The following is a 22007-nucleotide window of genomic DNA, read 5'->3' on the forward strand; positions in this document are numbered from 1 at the left end:
GGGGCGGGGTGGCGGCGGGAGGGGCGGGGAGGGGAGCGACGGCGAGGCGCGCGCGCGGCGCCCCGGGGAGCGCGCGGGGCGTGGGGTGGGGGCGGGGCGCGCGGGCCTACGGACCCGCCGGCGGGGCCTGGAGCGCGCGCCCGCGGGGCCGCGCCGGGGATTTGGGCCCGAGAGAGGCTGGGAGAGGACCCGGGGGCTGCACCCCCCTGTTAGCTGCCGCAGCCGAGAGCATCAACTCCTCATCCCCACGCGCGCTCACAGGCCCCGGAGCCGAGCGAGAGCTACCCTGGGGCCCGTGCCTCCCCTTTCTCCCCTTCCCAACCCCACCCCAAGCCAGCAGACCCCGCTGGAGGGTGCAGCCCAGGGCCGCTGAGCGCCAACACCCTGCGCCACTTCGAGCAAGTCACGTCGCCTCCCAGAACCTCGGTGCCCTCTTCTGCCAAGTGGCGGTGATGAGAGGGAGCTTGCGGGGTCGTGAAAGGTATTCAAGGAGACGAGGTCAGCGAAACGCGCTTTGTAAACAATCAAGGGCTGCGCAGCACGTGCTGCAGTGGTTCCAGCGCTGGGAGGGAGCTTGCTTGTTCCAAGTCCGTCCTGAATTTGTAACTCAGGATTCCTCCATTTGCTGAAGAAATCCGTCTGTGGCTTTTTAAAGGCGGGTTGTGCAGGTGACCCTTTCTAGATCTTAGTGTGATGCTAACGGTCCCTTAGAAATGCAGAAATCCAAATGGATGAAGAAGAGTCCCTTCAGGGCTCTTGGGTCCTTCTCTTTTCTTCCTGTCCTGGGGTCCCTACCTCCCCCCGACCCCTGGGGGCGCCTCACACTAGAGGAAAGGACCAGGACAGTCATGGATGGTCTCCTGAGTGCCAGGTACTGTGCCCTATGAGCCGACTTTATTGGCTTCATTTTGCAGAGAAGGAAACTAAGGCGAAATGACTTCCCTAGTTGAAACAAATACTGTAAAAAGATCAGCCCTCAAGGACAGGGCTGGCATTAAGGAGACACCCACAGCAAAGGTTAAACGATAAAATGTTAATTATTCAAGACTCTGCTGGAAGAGCTATCAAAGATGATTCACCGCACAGTGATTGCCCTTGGCCCGGTTGTCTGAGAGGGTCTGACAGGCTGGTGGGCTTTGTGGAGACGGCTTTGTCGAGACTAGCTTGGGATGGGGTGAAGGAGGGTGGGCAGGCAGCCTGGGGGGCTGGGAGGAGAATGAGTCACTCAGTTTGTGGAGAGCAGAGGACTTATTTAGGAGAGTGGTGGGTGAAGAGCCCAGAAAGGTAGATCGAAGCCATTGTGAGGTGCCTTAAATGTCAGGATGAGGGATTTGGACCTAATCCTACAGGCCACAGGAAGACCTTGGACAGCAGTGAACAGAGGTGTGATGTGACCTTGGAGGGAGTTTCAAAGCAGTCTGCGATGGAATATGCTCTTCCCTGTCCTTTGTCCCTCAAAGTCATCCTCCACCAAAGCCTGAAGACTCCACATCTCATCCCCCTGCCCATCCCGCCCCTGAGTCCAAGAGGACTAGACTCCCTTGGGTAGACCCCTCCCCCAGGCACCTGCCTGGCCCCTGCCATCTCCAAGCCATGCCCCCCACTCCTTCTCTCCAGCACTGCAGAGTCATCCTCTCCGGGTGTTGGTGTTGCTTCCGGGCCTTCCTGGTTCCCAGTGGCTCCCTGCTGCCACCTCATCAGGCCCAGACAGCTCTGCTGGGCTTCCCACCCCTCATGCCTGGGCCCCACCCAGCTGACCTCAGGGCCCACTGTCTCACCACTCTCTGAGTTCAAGTTCATTCCTTCCCAGGGGCAGCATCACATGGCACACCATCCCCAACCTTTGCCCTGAGCCTCAGGTCCTACCAGTGCACTTTCTGGGCTGCCTCCTCCAGGAAGTCCTCTGGACTATCAGGCCCTCGCTCCCCAAACCCACATGCTCTTAACCCAACAATCCAGGCTCCATAATCTGCTACTTTGTGCTGTTGATTGGCTACTCCACATGTGTCCTCTTCTTCTCCACACTATTCTAGTGGGAAGGACCCAGATGGTACAGTCAGACAGCACTGGATAGGAATTCTGGCTTCTGCTACTACGAATGACCTTGGACGAGTTACAGAACCTTCTGAATCTCTTTCCTCACCTGTGAAATGGGATAATGATACCTATTTCCTAGAGTTGTGAGAATTAAATGAGATGATGCAATTAAAGTGCCTCCTAGAGACTAATATACAATAGGTCTAAACCTATGGTAGTTTGTTCTTTTCCTTCGAGCTCCTAGTGTACTGCTGAACATACAGGAGGTCCTCAATAAACACTCGGTGATGAACTAAATGAATTGCTGAGTTAGTTTTTTATTATTATCATGCAGATCACATCTCAGAGAGTAAAAAACATAGCCTGTAGGTTTCCAGGGACCTTGGAGATTTACAAAACATAAAATCAGAAAGGCATAATCTCAGAACTATGTTTTGAGTCAATAGGCTGATGCCAAGAGGGAAAATGTATTCAGTTCTGTAAGCAACACAAACTGAAGCTCTTTGGTGTCTGGAATCCTGATCCCTTTATCTTCTCACCCACTCTGTCCCTTAGAGAAACAGAGAGATAGATCTAAGCAGGTCCAGCGGCAGGTGGGCAGGCAGGCGGCCCCAGAGCTCAGTGCAACCTGCACACGCTGAGATATTGCCCATAGGACAGTTAGTCCAGCTGCAAGGCTCAGCTTGAGCGTGTTGGAAGCCAGGGAAACCAGTGAACTCAGTCTCTGGTTGGCCTGACAATAGCCTCAGCCATATTGGCACTTTTCAGAGGTCTCCACGTGATGGATTAGTTAATCCTCAAAATGGCCCTGAGATGGGGATCGATCCAAGCTGAGGCTATGGGTAGCAGAGAGGGTCCTTGCCTGAGCCAAGCCAGCTGCTGGCTCAGCAGCAGCTCTGGGAGCCCTGGAGCGGGGGAAATGAGGCACCACCCAGGCCCATCCTTAGGCGGCGACTGGGAGCTTGAGCCGGTGGCTTTGTCAGCCAGGCAAGGAAGACTTGATCTTTTGAAAGTATAGTCAGCCCGTCTGTGCAGTAAGTAGAGAGGACACAGAATTTCCATGGTGCTGCATCTTTTGTAATGGCTTTTGCTAATAACAATAGCCTAAGCTTTCTACCTGGAAGTGACATATTACTTATGCCTCCAGCAACTCTTTCCAGAAGGTACTTTTATGGTTCCAGATGAGAAAATGTAAAATTTGCTCAGCTCATTGCTAGAAAGAAGGACACCTGGGATTCAATTTCATGTCTGAGCCCAAACGATGCCTTCGTCCCTACAGGAAATTACGCCCAAGATGCAAAAAAAAAAAAAGCCCTGCACGGGATCCCACAACTTGGAGCCAGCCTGCCCCTCCACGTCAGACCCTCCAGCTGTCCGAGGCCCTGGGAGGTATTCCTCATCCAGGCTGGGGTTCCTCACCGGCTTGTTCATTCCCAAGTCCAGAGTAGAAACGGATGAAAGGAAGGCTCGTGCAGGAAGGCTCTTTGCCAGAAGGCCGAGTCCTTCTCTGGTGGGCGGGTTATTACTATTAACACAGCATGCGCTGCTCGGCCAGTGTTTGTGGAACCCAAGCTGGAGGCAGGCAAGCCATCGTCGTGGCCGCTCTCCTAATGATGTTCTTGGGGGCAAACCCACTTCAGGGCTGCGCGGGAGAAGGTTGTGAGAATCTTGATGAGAGCGACAGATAGGACTAAAACCACAGCCCCAGCACCACCACCAGGGTTCCCCGAGGCCCTGGAAACCAGGAGGTCTGGCCCCATCGCTGCCTTCTGGTGGCCTGGCCAGGTCACTCCATTGCCTTTAGAAGGGATAATTAATGAGGGACGCGACGACGTGTGCTTAAGAGCAGGAACTCTGGTGGGTGAAACCTGGGTGAAACCCATATCTATCCGCTTCCTTCCCTTTTATAATATTTCCATTTAATCTTTTTTTTTAATTTATTTATTTTTGGCTACCCTAGGTTTTCGTTGCTGCGCACGGGCTTTCTCTAGTTGCGGCGAGCGGGGGCTACTCTTCCTGGCATTGCGCGGGCTTCTTAGTGTTGTGGCTTCTCTTGTTGTGGAGCACGGGCTCTAGGCGCGTGGCACTCTAGTAGTTGTATCACGTGGGCTCAGTAGTTGTGGCTCACGGGCTCTAGAGCGCAGGCTCAGTAGTTGTGGTGCACGGGCTTAGTTGCTCCACGGCCTGTGGGATCTTCCCGGACCAGGGCTCAAACCCATGTCCCCTGCATTGCGCCACCAGGGAAGTCCCTCCATTTAATCTTATATGATTATATTAAATATTGGCATGGGTCCAAAGTCAAATCTAGAAAGCAAGATGCTCAGAGAAGTCTAGTTCCATTCCTGTCTCTTCCTTCCTGTCCCCTCCTCCCCTTGAAGATTACCATTTTGTCTTTTTTGGCTTATCCTTCTATTGTGGGAATTTTTTTTAAATGCAAGTGAATAGTTAGATATGTCTCTCCCTTTCCTAGATAAAAAGCAGCCTATCACAGGACTTCCCCGGCAGCCCAGCGATTAAGACTCTGCACTTCCACTGCAGGGGGCACGGATTCAATCCCTGGTCAGTGAACTAATATCCCCCATACCATGCAGTGCGGGGTGGGGGGGAAGCAGCATATCGCAACAGATGTTCTGCATCTTGATTTTTTTCACTTAGTAAAATATCCTGGAGATGGTTCCATCTCAGTATACAAACAGAGTCTTCATTCCTTTTCATAGTTGCATAGTACTCCCTCATGTGGCCTAATATTGTAATATAATAAGAAATCCATATTTGGCCTTTGTCCCCGGATCCTAGCACAGAGCTCCTAAATCCCTTGGAATTTCCTGGGTGATGGGAGCATCTTTTGTTCTAATGAGGTGACTCTTGGTGGGCTCCTGGATAGTTTCAGGATGAGGGCCAGTCACCAGAAAGACCAAGCCATGATTAGAAGCTTGGAAATTTCAGCCCCACTCTGCCCCAACCTCAGGGAGAAGAAGGGGGCTGGAGATTGAGTTAATAATCAATCATGCCTACATAATGGAGCCTCCATAAAAATCCCTGAACTACAGGATTCGGCGAACTTCTGGGCCAGTGAACATATCCACTTGCTGAGAGAGCGATGCACCCCAACTGCACAGGGACAGAAAGCAGCTCCTGTACTCGGGACCTTTCCAGATCTTGATCTAGGGACATTTTCATCTAGCTGTTCATTTGGATCCTTTATAATATCCTTTATAATAAACTGGGAAAGGTAAGTCGGGTGTTTCCTCGAGTTCTGTGGGTCATTATATCAAATTATTGAAACTGAAGGGGGGGGTCACAGCCAGGTCAGACAAGTGTGGGTAACCTGGGGACCCACTACCTGCGATTTGCAAAAGAAGTAGAGGCAGGTGGGGCTGAGCCCTAACTCGTGGGGTCTGCACTAACTCTAGGTAATTAGTAGATTAAGTTCATTTGTAAGACACCCAGTTGATGTCCACAGAGAATCAGAGAATTTTTGGTGTGGAAGACCCACACATTTGGTGTCAGAAGTGTTATGAGTAGAGGGGACTTCCCTGGTGGCACAGTGGGTGAGAGTCCGCCTGCTGATGCAGGGGACACGGGTTCATGCCCTGGTCTGGGAAGATCCCACATGCCGCAGAGCGGCTAGGCCCGTGAGCCATGGCTGCTGAGCCCGTGAGCCACAACTACTGAAGCCCACTAAGCCTAGAGCCCATACTCTGCAACAAGAGAAGCCACCATGATGAGAAGCCCACGCACCGCAACGAAAAGTAGCCCCCGCTCGCTGCAACTAGAGAAAGCCTGCGCACAGCAGCAAAGACCCAATGCAGCCAGAAGTAAAATTTTTTAAAAAAGAGGTGTTGTGATTAGAGAAAGAGTTTTCCTTCCTGCGGACACACTGGAGTTTATTTCATCAGTTCCCTAATGATGTGTTGTTTCAAGTCTTTTGCTTTTACAAAGAGTGAGGCAGTGAGCCTTTTTGTATTTTTGCCAGTTGTACTGGTTTCTCCCTCTGTGGCCTTGGGTAAGGTTCTCCACCTCTCCAATCTCTGTACCTCCATCTGTAAAATGGAGGTAAGTCAGTGCCCACCTCCCTGGGTGGATGTGAGGGATAGAGGAACCAACGCACGACATCAGCTGTTATCATTATTCATTTCAGCACCATTATTCATGGTGCTGATGGCTCGGGGCTTTACGTCTCTCTGGCAGTGGCAGAAACCCTGACTTAGGAAGGGGCATTCCTGTGGTCTCCAGGGAGTCAGCTTTGGGCGCGTGGGTTTGGGTTAGACTCTCTCCAAAGCTTTCTATAGCTCTCCACTTACAAAGGAACCAGGAATTCCCACACATGAAGCATCGGCTATCTCTGGCCAGTGACATTTTCCAGGGAAGGAAAACTCACCTTGACACAGAAGCCAGGCAGCTCACTTTTGCACCCCCAAAAGGGACAGAGATTGAGCTTTCCTGCTTATCCTCACTCCCAAAGGTAACACACAGCCTTTTCTCCTCTCTTTGGATGGGCTGCCAGGGGATGCACGTGTGCCACTCACTTCTGCGCCATGGAGAGGAGGGGTGGCTTTTTTTTTTTTTTTTTTTTTTTTGGTGGTACGAGGGCCTGTCACCACCGTGGCCTCTCCCGTTGCGGAGCACAGGCTCCGGACGCGCAGGCCCAGCGGCCACGGCTCACAGGCCCAGCCGCTCTGCGGCATGTGGGATCTTCCCGGACTGGGGCACGACCCCACGTCCCCTGCATCGGCAGGCAGACTCTCAACCACTGCACCCCCAGGGAAGCCCGAGAGGAGGGGTGGCTATTTTATTCTGCAGCACCAATCATACACCCAATACGCTATACACACACACCACATATGGGCAAACGTGGTCCCTCTGAGGGCACACAAGCCGAATATGATGTGCCCTGTCTGCACACAACACGCTGATGGAAAGGACTAGCCTGGGTTTCCAGGGAGGAGGGAAGGGCAAGGGCAGAAACTACCCAGAGGAAACACGGCCACTGTTTGGGCACAGCAGAAACAACACCAAACTTGGGTTCTATCCGTAGCTCCATCATATTTCCTAGAATTACGGGGGAGGTTGTAGAATAAAGTGGTTAAAAAAATGGGAAGGTTGTCTTACTCACACGGTCTTACTTCAGGTATACCTGGGTTCCGATTACTAGCAGAAAAGACCAGACAACCTAGATACTCTGAGCTTCAGTTTCCTCATCTGTAAAATGGTCATCATCACCATCGTCAACATCATCAACCTCCTTTAGATTTTTTTTTTTTTTTTTTGGCCACGACGTGCAGCACGCAGGATCTTAGTTCCCCGACCAGGGATCAAACCCGTGCCCCCTGCAATGGAAGCTCGGAGTCTTAACCACCGGACCGCCAAGGAAGTCCCATACCTCCTTTAGATTATTGTGAGGATCAAGTGAGAGAATGCATATAAAGGGTTTAGCTCAGTCTGAGACACGTATTAGATGCTCAGTTAGTGGTACCTGCTCCCACGATGATGACGATGGTGCTGACGATGTATATGAATGTACTTGAGATGTCTAAGGAGTTGATGATGGTCATAACAACTACTTTCATGCAGCCCTTTAGATTTTGCATCTGTCTAGCATACTTCCTTTCTCAAGGGCAGCTGATGCGTTTGGGACTCACAACAGCCTCCCTCACAGGGGTTTTTATTTAACTGATGGGAAGCAGGAGTTCAGAGAGGTTGAGTGACTTGCCAAGACCGTGCAGCACAGAATTAGCAGAGGTTCCTCTGGCCTTTTTGTGTTTTTCCCTGGACCAGCAAATGACAATAAAAATCAAGAGCCAGATTTCAGAAATTCTGGCTCTTTCAAGCCTCCAGTTCATTTAATTGCTCAGGGATACCTTTTTCGCTCCTTCCTCATCTGTGTAGCAGGGATTAATCACCCCCAGAAATCAAGAAATAACAAGCATGACTCACGCAGTGAGTGTTCGCTGTGCAAGAAGCATTCTTTGCATTATCTGATTTCAATGCTACCAGCAATCACACGCAATGAATACCATGATTATTGTGCTTTTAAGGAGGAGGACGCTGGGGCTGAGAAAAGTAAAGTAATTTGCCCCAAGGTCACAAAGCTCAGTGGTAGAGCCAGGATTCAAACCTGTATCTGTCTGGCCGTAAAGCTGAAGCTCTTACCGACATCACTAGCTCCCAGAAACTGCTCTGATGGTGAAAGTTTCTGCAACACCAGGAAAAGTCAGAGGGGCATCCAGACGGGAGAACTGCTTGGCTGATCTCCATCCTGTCCAATACCTCTTCCAGCTCTGGGAGCTCCTGGTATGGTGGATGCATGGTCAGGATTGGCACTGGGTCAGAGCCCTAGGCATCTTCAGGGCCCAGAAGATCACAGCAAAGCCACAGGGCAGGTGCTGCCCCCTTCCCTGTTCGGCAGGCAGGAGGGACCAGGGGAGGCCTAGGGAGGGGCTTCTGCTGCCGCCCCTTTGTGCCCTCTCTTAGGGCCTCTTGTTTCCAGTCACCCCTGGGCCTCAAAGGGCAGCAGGAAGCCCTTTCTCCTCTCCCCTGCTGGCCTCAGTTGCTGCGCTGGGCTTCCAGCATCTGAAGGCATTGATTTAGGGGATGCGAATGAGGAAGCTGACTGTCAGAGGCAGACAGTCTCCCCAACACCAACGCATGGACCAACCGCAGAGAGGACCCAAGAATTCTCAATGAGCCCTGCTGTGGCTGGCTTAGCAGGAGCCAGGCAGGAGGCCCAGCACAGCCTGGGAAAGGCAGACAAGCAAATTTCAGGAAGGCGCTGGAGCGAGAAGGGCCTCCCTCGCCCTCCGCCCAGGCCCTGGGGGGCAGGGGCACCCTAGTGGCCTGGAGGGGAGGGGAGGGGGCCAGCTGAGGAGTCGGTTAATCCGACTCCCACCCTGGTCCCCCACAGGCCCAGCTAGGAGCCCGGATAGATGGGCGAGGAAAGACTACCTGAACCGCAGGCCACAGGCTCAGTCCATTCCTGTGTCCCTGGGGCAAGACCTGGGAGCTGGAGAGAAGGAAGAAGCAGACGGGGCGGCCAAGTATGAGCACAGGGAGCCCCAGACGCGCGGCGGTGGGTGGGTGGGGGAGGTGGAGGCTCTGCGGGGCGCTGGCTGGGCGGGGGGTGCCACGTGTTAGGAGAGAAGCTCCGGCTGGCTGCCAGCAGGCCCGAGCAGGGCACCTTGCAGCTGAAGGAGGCAAGCACGGGCAGAGGAGGCTCCAGAAAGCTGCCCCTGGGGCCGAGGAGACACAAGGCCGCCTGCGTGCGGAAAGGGCAGAGGAGCTTGTATCTGCCCTTCTGAGGAGGGTTGCCATCTGCCCCCGGACTTGACCACCACCTCAGGAATAAGGACGAGAGATCCCAGCACCGGGCCTCAAGTCTCCAAAGCCGAACCCATCCTGCCCCAGGCCCCAAACAGCTGCCACTTTCATGTGAGTCATGCCCTAGTCACCAGACTCTCTGCCATCCTAGTTTGGGGGGGGGGGGTCAGCCAAAGCCCCAGTGTCAGGACTTGTGGAAAGCTCTGGATTCCTCACTCCTTCAACACCTTCATCCTGCCCACAGCTCCAAAGGCCAGCCTGGTGCCCAGCTCTGGACGGGCTCCAGCTAGGGTGCCTGCCAAGCATCTCCCCTCGGAGCGGGGTGAAGGGGAAACGGATGTTAATTTGCTCGTCTTTGCTAATTTGAAAAGGAGCATAAACAGCAGAGCGCAGTCGCACGGCCCTGCTGAGGGTGTAGTTTAGGTCCAATTATGTGCTATTAGTGCATTTGCTCTGTGTTCCCATGGCATATTAATTGCAGATTTGGTATTGTGGCAATTAACACAATTATGGGCTCCATCTCTCTGCCAGGAGGCCACAATCCACATGCTTTTGGCCAAGGAGTTGGGCTGGTGAGATGGAGGGAGGCTCCCACTCAGGAGAATGCCCACCACTATGGGTAGAATGTGTCTCTCCAAAGTTCGTTATGTTTAAGTCTTAACTCTTAGTAACTCAGAACGTGACCTTATGTGGAGGGGGTGGGTCTCGACAGAAGTAGCCAAGTTAAAATGATGTCATTGTGGGTGGGCCCTAATCCAATATGACTGCTATCCTCATAAAAAGGGGAAATTTAGCTGCGTAGAGGGAAGATGGATGATGTGAAGAGACGTGGGAGAAGACAGCCATCTACAAGCCAAGGAGAGAGGCCTGGAGCAGATTTCTCCTTCACAGTCCTCAGCAGGACTGACACTGCCAACACCTTCATCCAGCCTCCAGAACTGTGAGAAAATGAATTTCTTTCTTTTTTTTTTGGCTGCACCGCATGGCTTGCAGGATCTTAGTTCCCGACCAAGGATCAAACCCGTGCCCCCTGCAGTGGAAGCACGGAGTCCTAACCTCTGGACCACCAGGGACTTCCCTAGAAAATGAATTTCTCTTAAGTCACTTATGGTGTTTGTTAAGGCAGCCCAAGCAAACCCATAGACCCACCTCTACCCTATGCAGAGTTCCCCATGGGAGACAAGGAAGGCTCGGGGAGTGGACACCAGTGATGCTGTCTGATTAGAAGGCTTGAGAAAGACTCAGCAGTGACAGCCAGCACCTCCCTCCTGCCCAGCACCTCTTCCCAGGGTTTCCCATCACTGTGGCCTCTGTTCTCCTGGCCCCCGAGCCTTTAGTCTCCACAGCACTGCTGTTGGAATTCCTCTGCACCCACCTCTAATTAGTCACCTGTCTGGCCAATCCTGGATGCGTCACCTCCTTTCCCTTTGTCATCCCCTAATCTTAATGACTCAGGATTACTTACCTTGTAAGGTAAAGAGTATGTGTTATTTCCCGGGTTAAACCGGAAAATAGTCAGGTGTCTGCACAGCGCTTTCAGGCTCACAAGGTACTTACCAAAGACCTGTTTCCATTCCACACTTGAAACCACTCTATGGGGGTTGGTATTATCACTCAGTTCACAGGTGAGGAAACTGAAACTTGGAGAAATCACACACAACCCATAAGCAGCAGGGCTCAGGACTTGAGTTCTGTGTTCCAATAGCTGAGGGAAAAGCTAGATGAAAAGCTAAATGAAATGGATGTCTTTATTGCAGGACTTCTCAGAACCTTTAGTATACTGCGACTCTCCAAAAGAACGTGTATAGCATGTAGCATTTTCCGGCCTTCTTTTACCCTTGTGGGACACCTGCCATCCTAGGTAGCCCCTAGGTAGGGGCTACATGACACCACAGTGCTGCTCTAGGATGGCAAAACCAGGTCTACATGCGGAAGAAGAAAACCCTGATCTCAAGGGGCAGGTCCCCTTCCTACCCCCGTGGCAGGTTAGCTGAGCACCCAGGATTGATGTCACCGTGGGATTTCTCACCCCCTGGGGTTCAGCCAGCACCAGAGCCCAGTGGTGGATGGCTTGTCCCCGATCACACAGCATCATTCCCTTTAGGCACCACTGCTGTTCTGCATGTGGCCCTGGTGGCGATGATGCTCTCAAGAGCCTGTCCCACCCCGGTCACAGGAAGGGGATGTGGCTAAGGCCCCAGCAACTGTGATTGGTCCAAAGGTGGCACATTACCCAAGCAGGGCCAATCAGACACTGCCCTGGGATTGTTTGGGGCACTGAGGCTGCTGTAGGAGGAGGTCAGTCTGAAAGGAGATGATAAGACCAAATGGTGAAGCAGAAACAAGCAGCGATGGACCTAGAAGAGGAGAATCCCCTCAAAAGCAGTGAGTCTCCAGTTCCAGTCCCTGAGGCCCTGGTTCCTGCAGCAATTGCGTTCATCCTACAAGCTTACCCCCAGAGCCTCCCCAGCGACGGGATCCAGTTGGAGATGGGTTTCTGCTGCCGTCAAGTCAGAAGGTGGTGACCACTGCACGTCCCTGAGCCTGGGGTTGCTTTACCAGCCAAGACAGGCCCAACAGGGCTGTGGGTATGGGTTGCCACACAGGTGTCAGGGCCCAGCCCCCCGAAACGTGCCCTGAGGCCTCAATCAGAGAAACAGACAAACTCCTTCTCTCTGTAGGTCCCAAATTTCTTTGTTTTTGTTCAGAAAATAGAGTCACTGTATCTGTGGGTCACAGAGGGCTCAGCAAAGGAAGCTATTTCAAGGTCAAGGTTATTCATTCATTTAACAAGTCTTTATTGAGAGGCTACAATATGTCAGGTACGGGAGACATAGCAGTGCAGAAGTCAGACGAGGTTCCTGTTCCCACGAGCTTACCTTCTAGTGGGAGGAATGAGAGATAAACAAGCAAAGGGAGAAATTCATAAATAAGGCTTTTTCAGATAAAGAAAATAAACAGAAAAATGGGATAGAGCATGTCAGGGAGGAGAAAGCAAAATAGGGTGGTCAGTGAAGCCCCTTCAAGGGGGTGCTATGGTCTGAATGTTTGTGCCCCACCCCCCCAAAAAATTCATATGTTGCAATCCTAACACCCAATGTGATGGTGTTAGGAGGTGGGGCTTTTGGGAGGTGATTAGGTCACGAGGGTGGAGGCCTCATGAATGGGATTAGTGCTTTTATAAAAGAGACCCCACAGGGCTTCCCTGGTGGCACAGTGGTTGAGAGTCCGCCTGCCTGCCAATGCAGGGGACATGGGTTCGTGTCCCGGTCCGGGAAGATCCCACATGCTGCGGAGCAACTAGGCCCGTGAGCCATGGCCGCTGAGCCTGCGCGTCCAGAGCTTGTGCTCCGCAACGCGAGAGGCCATGACAGTGAGAGGCCCGCGTACAGCAAAAAAAAAAAAAAAAAAAAAAAAGAGAGAGACCCCACGGAGCTCCCTCCTCCCTTCCACCTCGTGAGGACACCATGAGGGCTGGTGAGACCAGAACCTGACCATGCTGGCACCCTGATCTTGGACTTGCAGCCTCCAGAACTGTGAGAAATAAATTTCTGTTGCTTATAAGCCACCCGCTCTGTGATATTTTGTTATAGCAGCCTGAACAGACTAAGACAGGGAGTGGCATTTGAGCTGACATCTGAAAACTGAGGATTCAGCCATGTGGAGAAGAATTGCAGGTAGAGAGAAGAGCCAGCACACGAGCCCTGAGGTGGGGGCAGGCTCAGCATGTCTGGGTGATGAGAGGAGACAAGGGGCTGGGTGTGGAGGGCAAGGAAGCGTGGCAGGAGATGAGGTCACAGGTTAGCAGGAGCCAGGTCACCAGGGCCTTGGGCTGCCTACCCAAGGGAGGGGAGATTTTTATCCTGCGTGCAAAGGGCAGCCACGGCCTTGCAGGGTACAGGGTGGAAATGTGGGCAGCCTTACTTGTGCTTTCTCGGGTACCAGAAAGGCAAGCAGCTCCCAGACACACGGTTTCAGGGCAGCCTTTGGGCGGTGAGCAGAACAGAGCCTTCTCTGATACAGCAAGAGTCAGAATGCCACTGAGCCTCAAAGGCTCGAGATCACCGGTGCTATCTAGTGGTCAGGAGAGGCCAGGTGATGCTGCCGAAACAAACAGGCCCAAGACCCTCAGGGCACAAAACAACAACACACTTCTTTCCTCATTGGTAGACTGGCACAAGGGCTCTGCCAGGGCCCAGGCTCATAGGCCAGACACCTCTGGAACATTACCAAGCAGCTCTTAAAGCCTCCCCCTGAAATGGCCCAGCACTTCTGCCCACATTGCATTGGCCAAAGCAAGTCAGGGCCACGCTTAACTGAAAAAAGAGGGCGAGGGGGACACAATCCTTTTGTGTGACTGGAAGGGAGCGCTCGGGAGTGTTTGGGGAGTGGCACCAATGACTCCTACAAGCCCCTGCTTCACAGGCGGGAAACTGAGGCTCAGACACATGGGATGGAATCCCTCCAGGTTAGTGGCGGAGGGAGGTACAGCACCCAGACCCTGGGCGCGGTCCAGTGCTCTCTCGGCGATGCCCCACCCCCTCCCCACCCTGCCCCAGCCTCCTCTTCTGCCTAATGACCTTTAAGAGCTTAATCTCATAAGCTGCTGGTGCCCTCCACATACAAGCATGAGCTCGTCCTCCCAACGTCTCAGAGGAGGGACAGGGCACTAGGACACCCCCCTCACCCTCCTAGTCCCCCAGGACAAATGCTTGGGCCCTGAATAGATCACACAGCCTGGAGAGGGGGCGGCCAGAGCAGGCCCGAGCTAGTGCTGGCAGCTGCCCATCCAGCAGCGGCAGCAGGAATCCGCCAGGCGGGCCAGGGCAGTGAGGGTGCGTTGCCAGCTCTCCGGCAACTGCCCGGCTCCAGCCTGAACTCCCGGGCTTGCCCCGGCGCATCGCCCCCCAGACGCTTTCTCCTTCAGAAGCAGTTTCCCGGGCTCCTCCAGCTGCCCGCTCTGGGTCTGGCTGCCTGCCGGAGAGAAGCCAGGGACCAGCGACCCCAGGGGACCCGCAGGCTTCTGCCACTGCCCTGCCCTGATACCCCGCCCCGCCCCCTGGGCCACACAACAGGCAAGGAGGACAGCCCCACGGGCAGGTGCCGGAGCTCCAAGGGACCCTTCTGACTGCCTGGGCTCCTGGCAACAGGCCTGAGTCCGCCTCCTCCGTGACAAGGGTTTTGCTCCCTCCCAGGACACTGTGGCGTGTCTCCAGTCTGCCCGGGCGGCCTCCTCCGTCACCATAGTGCACGGCTGGGTCCCTCTCATCACCCGCCACCTTCCAGCTCACACGCAGGAGGTCCTCAGCCGGTGTTTCAGGGGCCCAGCTGGGAGTCGAGAGGTCCGGGGGGCCAGCCAGAGGTCTCAGGGCTCCCCTCTGCAGCTGGCCACCTGAGCTAGGGGGACCTGTGGGAGCCACCAAGGAAGGTTCTAGACAGAAACCTTGAGGGGCCAGAGTCCAGGCTGCCGCTCCCAGGGCATGGCCTCCCTGCGGCCTCAGCAGTTTCGGACGTGCTATGGGCGGGTGACTCAGCCAGAGGAAAGCCCACAGACCACCTTCCCCTGGGATGCTGGACCAGTTTCCCAGGGGGGCAAGCGGGCAGGGGCAGTCTGGCTGAGAAGGGGGTGGGTGGGCAGGGGTAGCCAGCCCCCTGCCTCCGGCCTCCCCCAGCCTCCTCTGGGCTGGAGTCTGGGGGTGAGGGGCGCAGAGTGTTTCTGAGGGCGCACAGCAGGGACTGCACAGTAGGCCTGGCCAGGAGGGGCCACGCCAGGCCAGGGAGGCCTGGCAGAGGCTGCCTTGGGCACCGTCAGGGCGTTGGGAGGGTCTGTGGAAACAGCTGAGGGTAAGGCTGGTGCCACTGTCGGCCGCCCCCTCATCCGGGCCCCTTCCCCACGCCCGGGCCTGGGCCTCTGGCTCCCTGGGGCGGTGGGTGTTTCTCTTGTGAGCCAGGACACGGGAGGGAGCGCAGGCTTTGGGAAACAAGGGCTAGTTTTACTGCCTCACTGTCTCCTCTCCCAGCGTCCCAGCTCCCGGCCAAGGTACACCTCAGGCCTCCTCCTCTCACGGGCTAGGCTGCCAGGTGCCAGCGGCTCAGCCATCACCTCTTGCTTGCAGCCGCCTTCAACAGGCCGGGCTGCAAGTGAGGACAGGAGGCTGTCCCTGCGCTGCCCACGGTGGCCCTGAGGCCAGGGAAGTGCACGGAGGGCCCTGGAGCCAGGCCTGGGAGGCCCATCACCTCGGTGGCATCTCAGCCAGGGTCTTGAGTGCGGCCTGCTCAGAAGAGGCCACCTGAGGGGAGGTCAAGTTGCTGGTGCGTGGAGACAAAAAGACAAAAAAAAAAAAAGTGGACCAGAACTTTAGCCAGTTTTACTGTTTTGAAATTCCCTCTAGTGAACAAACACGTGCCCGACCCCAGGCAGGCTGCTCCCACAGGTGGCCTACCCTGGGCCCGCCACTGCTGGTGTCCACGCACTACATCCAGACCACAGCCCAGGAGGCAGGTGCTGTTATCACCCTCACGTTCCAGAGTAGGAAGCAGAGGCTTGACGCCCTTCAGTGACTCGTCTGGGTCACGCAGCTGGTAACTGGCAGAGCCTGGGCTTGAACCCGGGTCTGTGCAGCTCCCGAGTCCAGAGTCCGGGAGGGCCTCCCCTGCCAGCGGCCACCCCGGGGACTGACAGGGGCTTTGCTCCACTCCACAGCTCTGGCTGGGGGACCTCAGGCCTGGGGGGTGGGGCGTGGGGGGATCTCTGACGAGGGAGGAGGGGCAGAGGGGGCGGGGTGCTCATAGCCAGCGGCTCCATCTTCAGTCTGCTCTCAGGCGGAGCCAGCCGCTGTGGGAAGGAAACTCCGGCTGGGATAGGCTTTTCTTTAACCACTTGATCATGATCAAGGATTTAATTTTATCCCCTTCCCTGGCTGCCTCGGATTCTATTTGGAGTTGAAGCACGAGCCAGTGAGCAGGAGGGTCCTTGGAACCCTGGCAGAATGGCCCACCCCCAGGCTCCAAGAGGCCTCTCCCTGCCTGTCCAGCCATGACAAGGCCCATCTGGGGGACCCCCCTCAGCTCTGTGGGCTCCGGAAGGCTGAGGGACTCTGCTCCAATTACAGCTCTTCCTGCGTGCAAAGCTGCTTAGCAGAGGGAGAGGCCCTGGGGGCGGAAGCAGGAGGCAGCTCTGGCCTCAACGAGGGAGCCTCTCAGCTCTTTCATCCTCATCAGAAAAGCATTCAACAAGCACCTGATGGGACCTGAGGCTTGTTCCCCCCACGCACGGCCGGGAGCTGCAGACAAGGCCTTGCTCTGCGTGACTTATAAGCAGGGAATATGGGGGTGGAGGACACCGTCACGGTGACCGAATGATGACCACATGTGCTGACCACCCACTGTGGGCGGGTCACTCGGCCAAGCTTGTCATGGGCATTATCTCGTTAATTCTCAGCAACAGCCTTATAGAATAGATGCTCTGCTTTATTCTGTCTTTCCAGTGGTGGGTAATTTGGCCCAAGTCACACAACTGCTTCAATCCCACCAGGTGGCCTTCAGAATTCTTGCTGTGGACCTTAATGTCTCCCCAGCCCCCAAAGACATAAAGACGTAACGATTTATACTATGGGAGTAAACAGCATAAAATGAGGTCAGGAGAGAACCATGCTTGTCCAGGGCTTTATTGGGTTCAAAGCATTTTCATGTAGTTTGTCAAAGGTCCACTAGTTTCTATTATTATTGCCATCTTATAGATGAGAAAAATCAGGCTGAGACCTGCCCAAAGGTACAGAGGGTCACAAACCCGGCCCATTGTCCCCAGATTCAGAGCTCTCCCGCTGCCCTCACTTGGACATGGGTGTGCTTCAAGGTTGGACTGCCAGGTGCTGGTGGCGGGGGGGGGGGGGGGGGGGGCGCTGTGAACAGGAAGAGTTAGGGCAAAGTGGAAGAGGAACTTATTCTAGAGAAACCAGCTTAGCCTGGAGAACTGCCAGGTCCACAAGAGGAGGCCTCAGAATGGGTGAAAGACGAGAAGCACGCATCAGAATGGACAAGTTGGGACAGCAGCTTCATCATGGAGCTGAGGGCTGAACCGAGGACCCAGCAATGGGTTAACCTGCCTGAAAAATACCTGTTAACAACCTACTAGAGTCGCACACAACAGGGCTTGGAGAACAAGGGCAAGCACCAGAATGGCCCTGGGGAAAAGGTACTGGGCTGCCTGGTGACGCAGTATTTACCCCCAGTCCCAATCCGCCCCCCCCCCCCCACCGCCCCGTCAAAGCTGGAAGTAGTGGCTATACGCATGGAGTCTGGGGTCAGACAACCTGGGTCCAAGTTCTGGCTGTACCATGACGACCTTTAGCAAACTGTGTAGCCCCCACTTCCTCATCTGTAAAATGGGGCTAATAACATACTTAGCTCACACATGACTGAAGATGGTGTACATAAAGTACTAAGCACCTGTACGCACATAACACCCACCAAGACACATTCACTGTGTTATTAAGACTGGGACACCAGGACTTCCCTGGCGGTGCAGTGGTTAAGCCTCCATGCTGCCAATGCAGGGGGCACAGGTTCGATCCCTGGTCGGGGAACTAGGATCCCACACACCGTGTGGCCAAAAGATTAAAAAAAACAATCCTTTATGTGGGTGTCACCTGCATGAAAGATGTTTGCGAAAACCCACCTCCTTCCACGGCCAAGGCCGAGGGCCCAGAGGAGGAAACTCTCAGAGGCTCTGGGGCTGTGCAGGTGCGGCGGGGCTCCCACAGGTGTGCCTACAAGGCGGCCACCTGCTGCACACTCTCCTCCTTCCCTGACTTCTCTGCCCCCACCGCTCGGAAACCATCCGTGAGGCTCAGTTCCAAGCCAAGGCGATGCACTGGCTGCTATTCAAAAGGCATTTTACTGCCCTTGTCCTTTGATGAGGACTTTCTTTAAATTAGGACTAGCAGTCATGGTGCCCCAAGCCCCCAAGTCTTGTAAACACCACTCATTGCCCCAGAAGAGGAAGTTGCTTCATTGGATGGAGAAGTGTTTTTGTTTTTTTTGTTGTTGGGGGGGGGGGGTGGTTGGCAGGATCTCAGTCCCGAAGCAGGGATTGAACCCGGGCCACAGCAGTGAAAGCCTGAAATCCTAACCACTAGACCACCGGGTAACTGCCAGAAGTGTTTTCTAACCATGGCCTCAGGGTAGTCTAGGCCTAGCTCATCCTCCAAAACAGGAGTGGGCAGCCAGGAGCGAGCGAGCGAGCCAGAGAGACAGAGAGAGAAGGAGGGAGGGAGGGAAAGAGACTGCGCGGGCGGGGCTGGTGGGTGATGGGGAGGGGGGGCGGTCCCCTGGGGCCCAGCGAGCTCCCCTGCTCCGGAAGCCGCCACCACTGAACCAGGTGCCCAGGAGGGATCGTTTTCCCTGTCACAAAGGGCCCTGTTCAAAGGCAGGAGCAGCCTGGAGAGCACTCACAGGTGCTATTCACTGCGGGGCCAGGGAGAAGGCTTCATTCATTCTCCACCACCCTCCCCCCAGGCCTGGGAAACACCAGCAAGTGCAGGTGCCCTGCCTCCCTCCTCAGCCCACCCGGGCCTCCCCCAGGCTCAGCCTGGCCCCCAGCTGTCTCAGGCCTCAGCAGTCCCAAGCCTGAGGTCGGGGTCTTTGCTGGCCCCTGCCCCTGTACCTAGGAAGGTGGACCCAGAAGGTTGCCTGCTCTGTGGGCTGACGGACCCCGGGAGACCCAGGCCTGCCCCCACAGTGTTCCCCCTTCCCCTGCTGAAGTAGCCTAGTTCCCATCAGACAGCGCTGGGAGACTCCTCCCTCCCGGCTCCAGTGCCAGGCTCTCTGCTGGGGGCTGGGCAGGTGGTATCCGGGCCAGCCAACCCCTCCCTCTGCACGATGGCCCAGCTTAGAGGAGCTGATTAAGTCCAAAGTTAGCTACCGACAGTGGCACTCAGAACACCGGCTGGGGGTGGGGAGATTCTATACATCATTTACCTAACATGAGTCCCTTGATACGTAGCTTTTGGCTAACATAGCTGTCTTTTTTTGTCTTTCTCTCAAGAACTGTAATTTCCTTCCTGGAAAAGGAAGTTACAGAGAAGGGCAGACCAGCTCAACATAAGGCTGAGCATAAATGACCTGAAGGTAGAATGGGCAATCTTGTGAGGTAGTGAGTTCTCCAGTCCTACAGGGTATTCAAGCAAAGGCCAGACAAGCCCTTTCTGAGATGTTTCAGAGGGGACTCACACATCTGGCTACTACATGGGCTGCCAGACAACCTCCAACATCTCTTCCAACCCTAAGATTTAATTTTGTCGATTGTGCCATCAGTCCCCATGTTCTATAAACCTCATAGCATTCAGCACCCAGGGAAACTCTTCGAAAAGGAAATAGAAGCACTGAGTCCATGTAAGCAGAAAAAAAAAATAAAGACCTAAAATGGGACGATGAAGGGTGGAAATGAAAATTTCTAGAAAATGCTTCCAAAGCAAAAATTCCTCAAGCAGTAATGACTTTAGCTTCCGAACTTGAATATACAGCCAAACACCAATGGATCTTCTGTTTCTGGGACGATGGACGGGACGGATACTCTGGACTTTCGTTACAAGCATTCTAAGACCACTGCCATCACACAGGATGTTGGGGTGTCTGGATAGACGGGGTGCTCAGTGTCTGCTTAAGAGCATGGAGGGGGGAGGCCACGTCTGAGGATTACTGACCTCTGCCCAACTAGGACAATGCTGGGAACCTCCAGGTCAAAAAGGGGGCTCACCCTTCCTACAGATGTGTCAGCTAGGGTGGGTAGATCTGGGAATTCTCCCAAACCCCCAGCTCCACTCCAGGTCATGGACAATACAACTAGCAAACATGGTGTTTTTGCCCCTCCTTGGAGAGGGCGGGCCCCAGCAGCAGAGTCCACGTGATGCGGGGAAATCAGCTCACGAGCCAAACTATTAAAAATCTTTATTGTTAATTATTTTCTTCGACAGAAGTATTTTTGGCAGAAATACGAAGCCACAGCGACATCTCCCCTTTTCTTCTGCGGAAGATGAGACAGATCAGGGCCATCGCAGTTACAAGAGGGAGGCCCACGACCCTGACAAGGACAGACTGGCGCAGGAACACACCATCAGCCAGGACTCGGACCCTCGACGGGAGCTACAGGTACAAGGAGAGGGGCCAGCCGGCAACACTGGCAAAGACAGCTGATAACAGATGTTACAACCTGGGTGGTGGGGGGAGACTGAACAAAACTCACCTTTCCCCAGGGGCTCAGCTGGAGCTGCAGGCCACTGAGCTGGGAACGAGTACAGACACACATGTGTGCGTACACGCACTGCCCCTCCTGGAGGAAGATGCTCTCAGGCCCCTGCTGGGGTCCACAGTCCCCGTCCCCTGGGGATCAACGGCCTTTTCAGACTAATGGCCAGCTAACCAGGGCGGGGGGCCCCTGTGTGTAGGAGGATGGGGTGTCTAGGTCGTGTCAAGTCCTCCGCTGGGGCAAGGCTCAGAGGAAGCTCAGAGCACAGTGTGAACGGCCACGGGGCCATGGGGCTCCCGGGGGCTGGGGCCTGGGACACGCTGGCGTTCAGCTCCCTTGCTCCACGACGGCCCCAAGCCCCGAGAAGGGGGAAGTTTGGCTCTGAGCGTCTTCTCCTGGCTCTGGGTACCTGGGGTGAGAAGGAGGCCTCAGCCATCTACTACCTCCGGGATGGGGGTGGGAGGTCGCGGCGGGGACATGGGGAGGCTTCCCCTCCCCAGGCCCGCATCTTCCTCCAACTCCCCACCCAGATTCCACTCCCGCGAGAGATGCAGGGAGCAGGACAGGCCGCCTCCAGGGGGAGGAGGGCAGGTGGGAAGACCTGGGGCTCCTGCAGCCCTTCAAAGACCACTGCTCTGCAATGTCTTTCTGGGGGCGGGGTTGAGGGCCAGCCTGGTGGAACTCGCTCATTGAAGACCCAGCCAGTGGTCCCAGTGGGCACTTCATAAATGACACTGTCCCTTCCAGGCTGCCGTGGAGAGAGACCCTTCTGAAGACAGTGCAGTGAAGGGCACGGCCTCGGATGAGAGAGCTCCCAGGGCTGGTCAGGACCCACTGCGCTGGAGGAGGCTGGGGAAGGTGGGAGGGTGCGTTTCGCGCCAAAGGCCTCCTGGGCCTTGTGAGCCAAGCTGGGGCCTTTGTGGGGGTTCTGGGCTCTCGGGCAGAGATCTCTGCTATGTTTTGGGGTCTCAGAGGTGGGAGCAGCTCCTGCCCCTTATAAGAGGAGCCCCGCCTCCGATGAGGCCTCAGGAAGTAGAATATGGAGCGAACGGCTCAGCGCGGGCAGGCTGGAGAGGCCCGGATGGCGCGTGTGAGCGATTCCATTCTCACCAAGGGATGCTGGCCGGTTGTCAACTCATGAAGTGATGCATGTAAATCCTGGCTAATGGTCACCTCTAAGCTCTGGGCTGCTCGTTCAGGACAACACAAACCTCCTTGGGGCCCTGTTTTCCAGCTGTGGGCCCTGCTTGGCGTCCTAGGGGTCCCCTCGCTGATGGAGCCTGGTGTGGTCATTAAAGCAAAAGCACTCTCTAGGTGGACCCCCGGGCTGGAGAGGGCCTGCACGCAGCAGGGGGTGGGCAGCCCATGGCAACAGGAGTCATGGGTGAGCCAATGGGAAACCAAACAC

At 55.1% G+C, this 22007-nt stretch overlaps 1 protein-coding gene across 2 annotated transcripts; it reads left to right on the forward strand.

The window, feature by feature from the left end:
• Positions 1 to 9505: 9505 nt before the first annotated feature.
• On the forward strand, positions 9506 to 21916 carry LOC116753281. 2 transcript variants are annotated; one of them, XM_032630887.1, is made up of 3 exons: positions 9506 to 10294; positions 20328 to 20502; positions 21347 to 21916. In XM_032630887.1, the coding sequence occupies exons 1-3, from the start codon at positions 10164 to 10166 to the stop codon at positions 21743 to 21745; spliced, it is 705 nt and encodes a 234-aa protein (XP_032486778.1). In that variant the 5' UTR covers positions 9506 to 10163; the 3' UTR covers positions 21746 to 21916. The 2 variants fall into 2 exon arrangements, 1 of the variants encoding a protein (XP_032486778.1); XR_004349732.1 differs by lacking the exon at positions 9506 to 10294 and adding an exon at positions 19496 to 19746 and having other exon boundaries at positions 20328 to 21916.
• The last annotated feature ends 91 nt before the right edge of the window (positions 21917 to 22007 follow it).

Source organism: Phocoena sinus, chromosome 1, assembly GCF_008692025.1.
Source record: "Phocoena sinus isolate mPhoSin1 chromosome 1, mPhoSin1.pri, whole genome shotgun sequence".
Lineage (NCBI taxonomy): Eukaryota > Metazoa > Chordata > Mammalia > Artiodactyla > Phocoenidae > Phocoena > Phocoena sinus.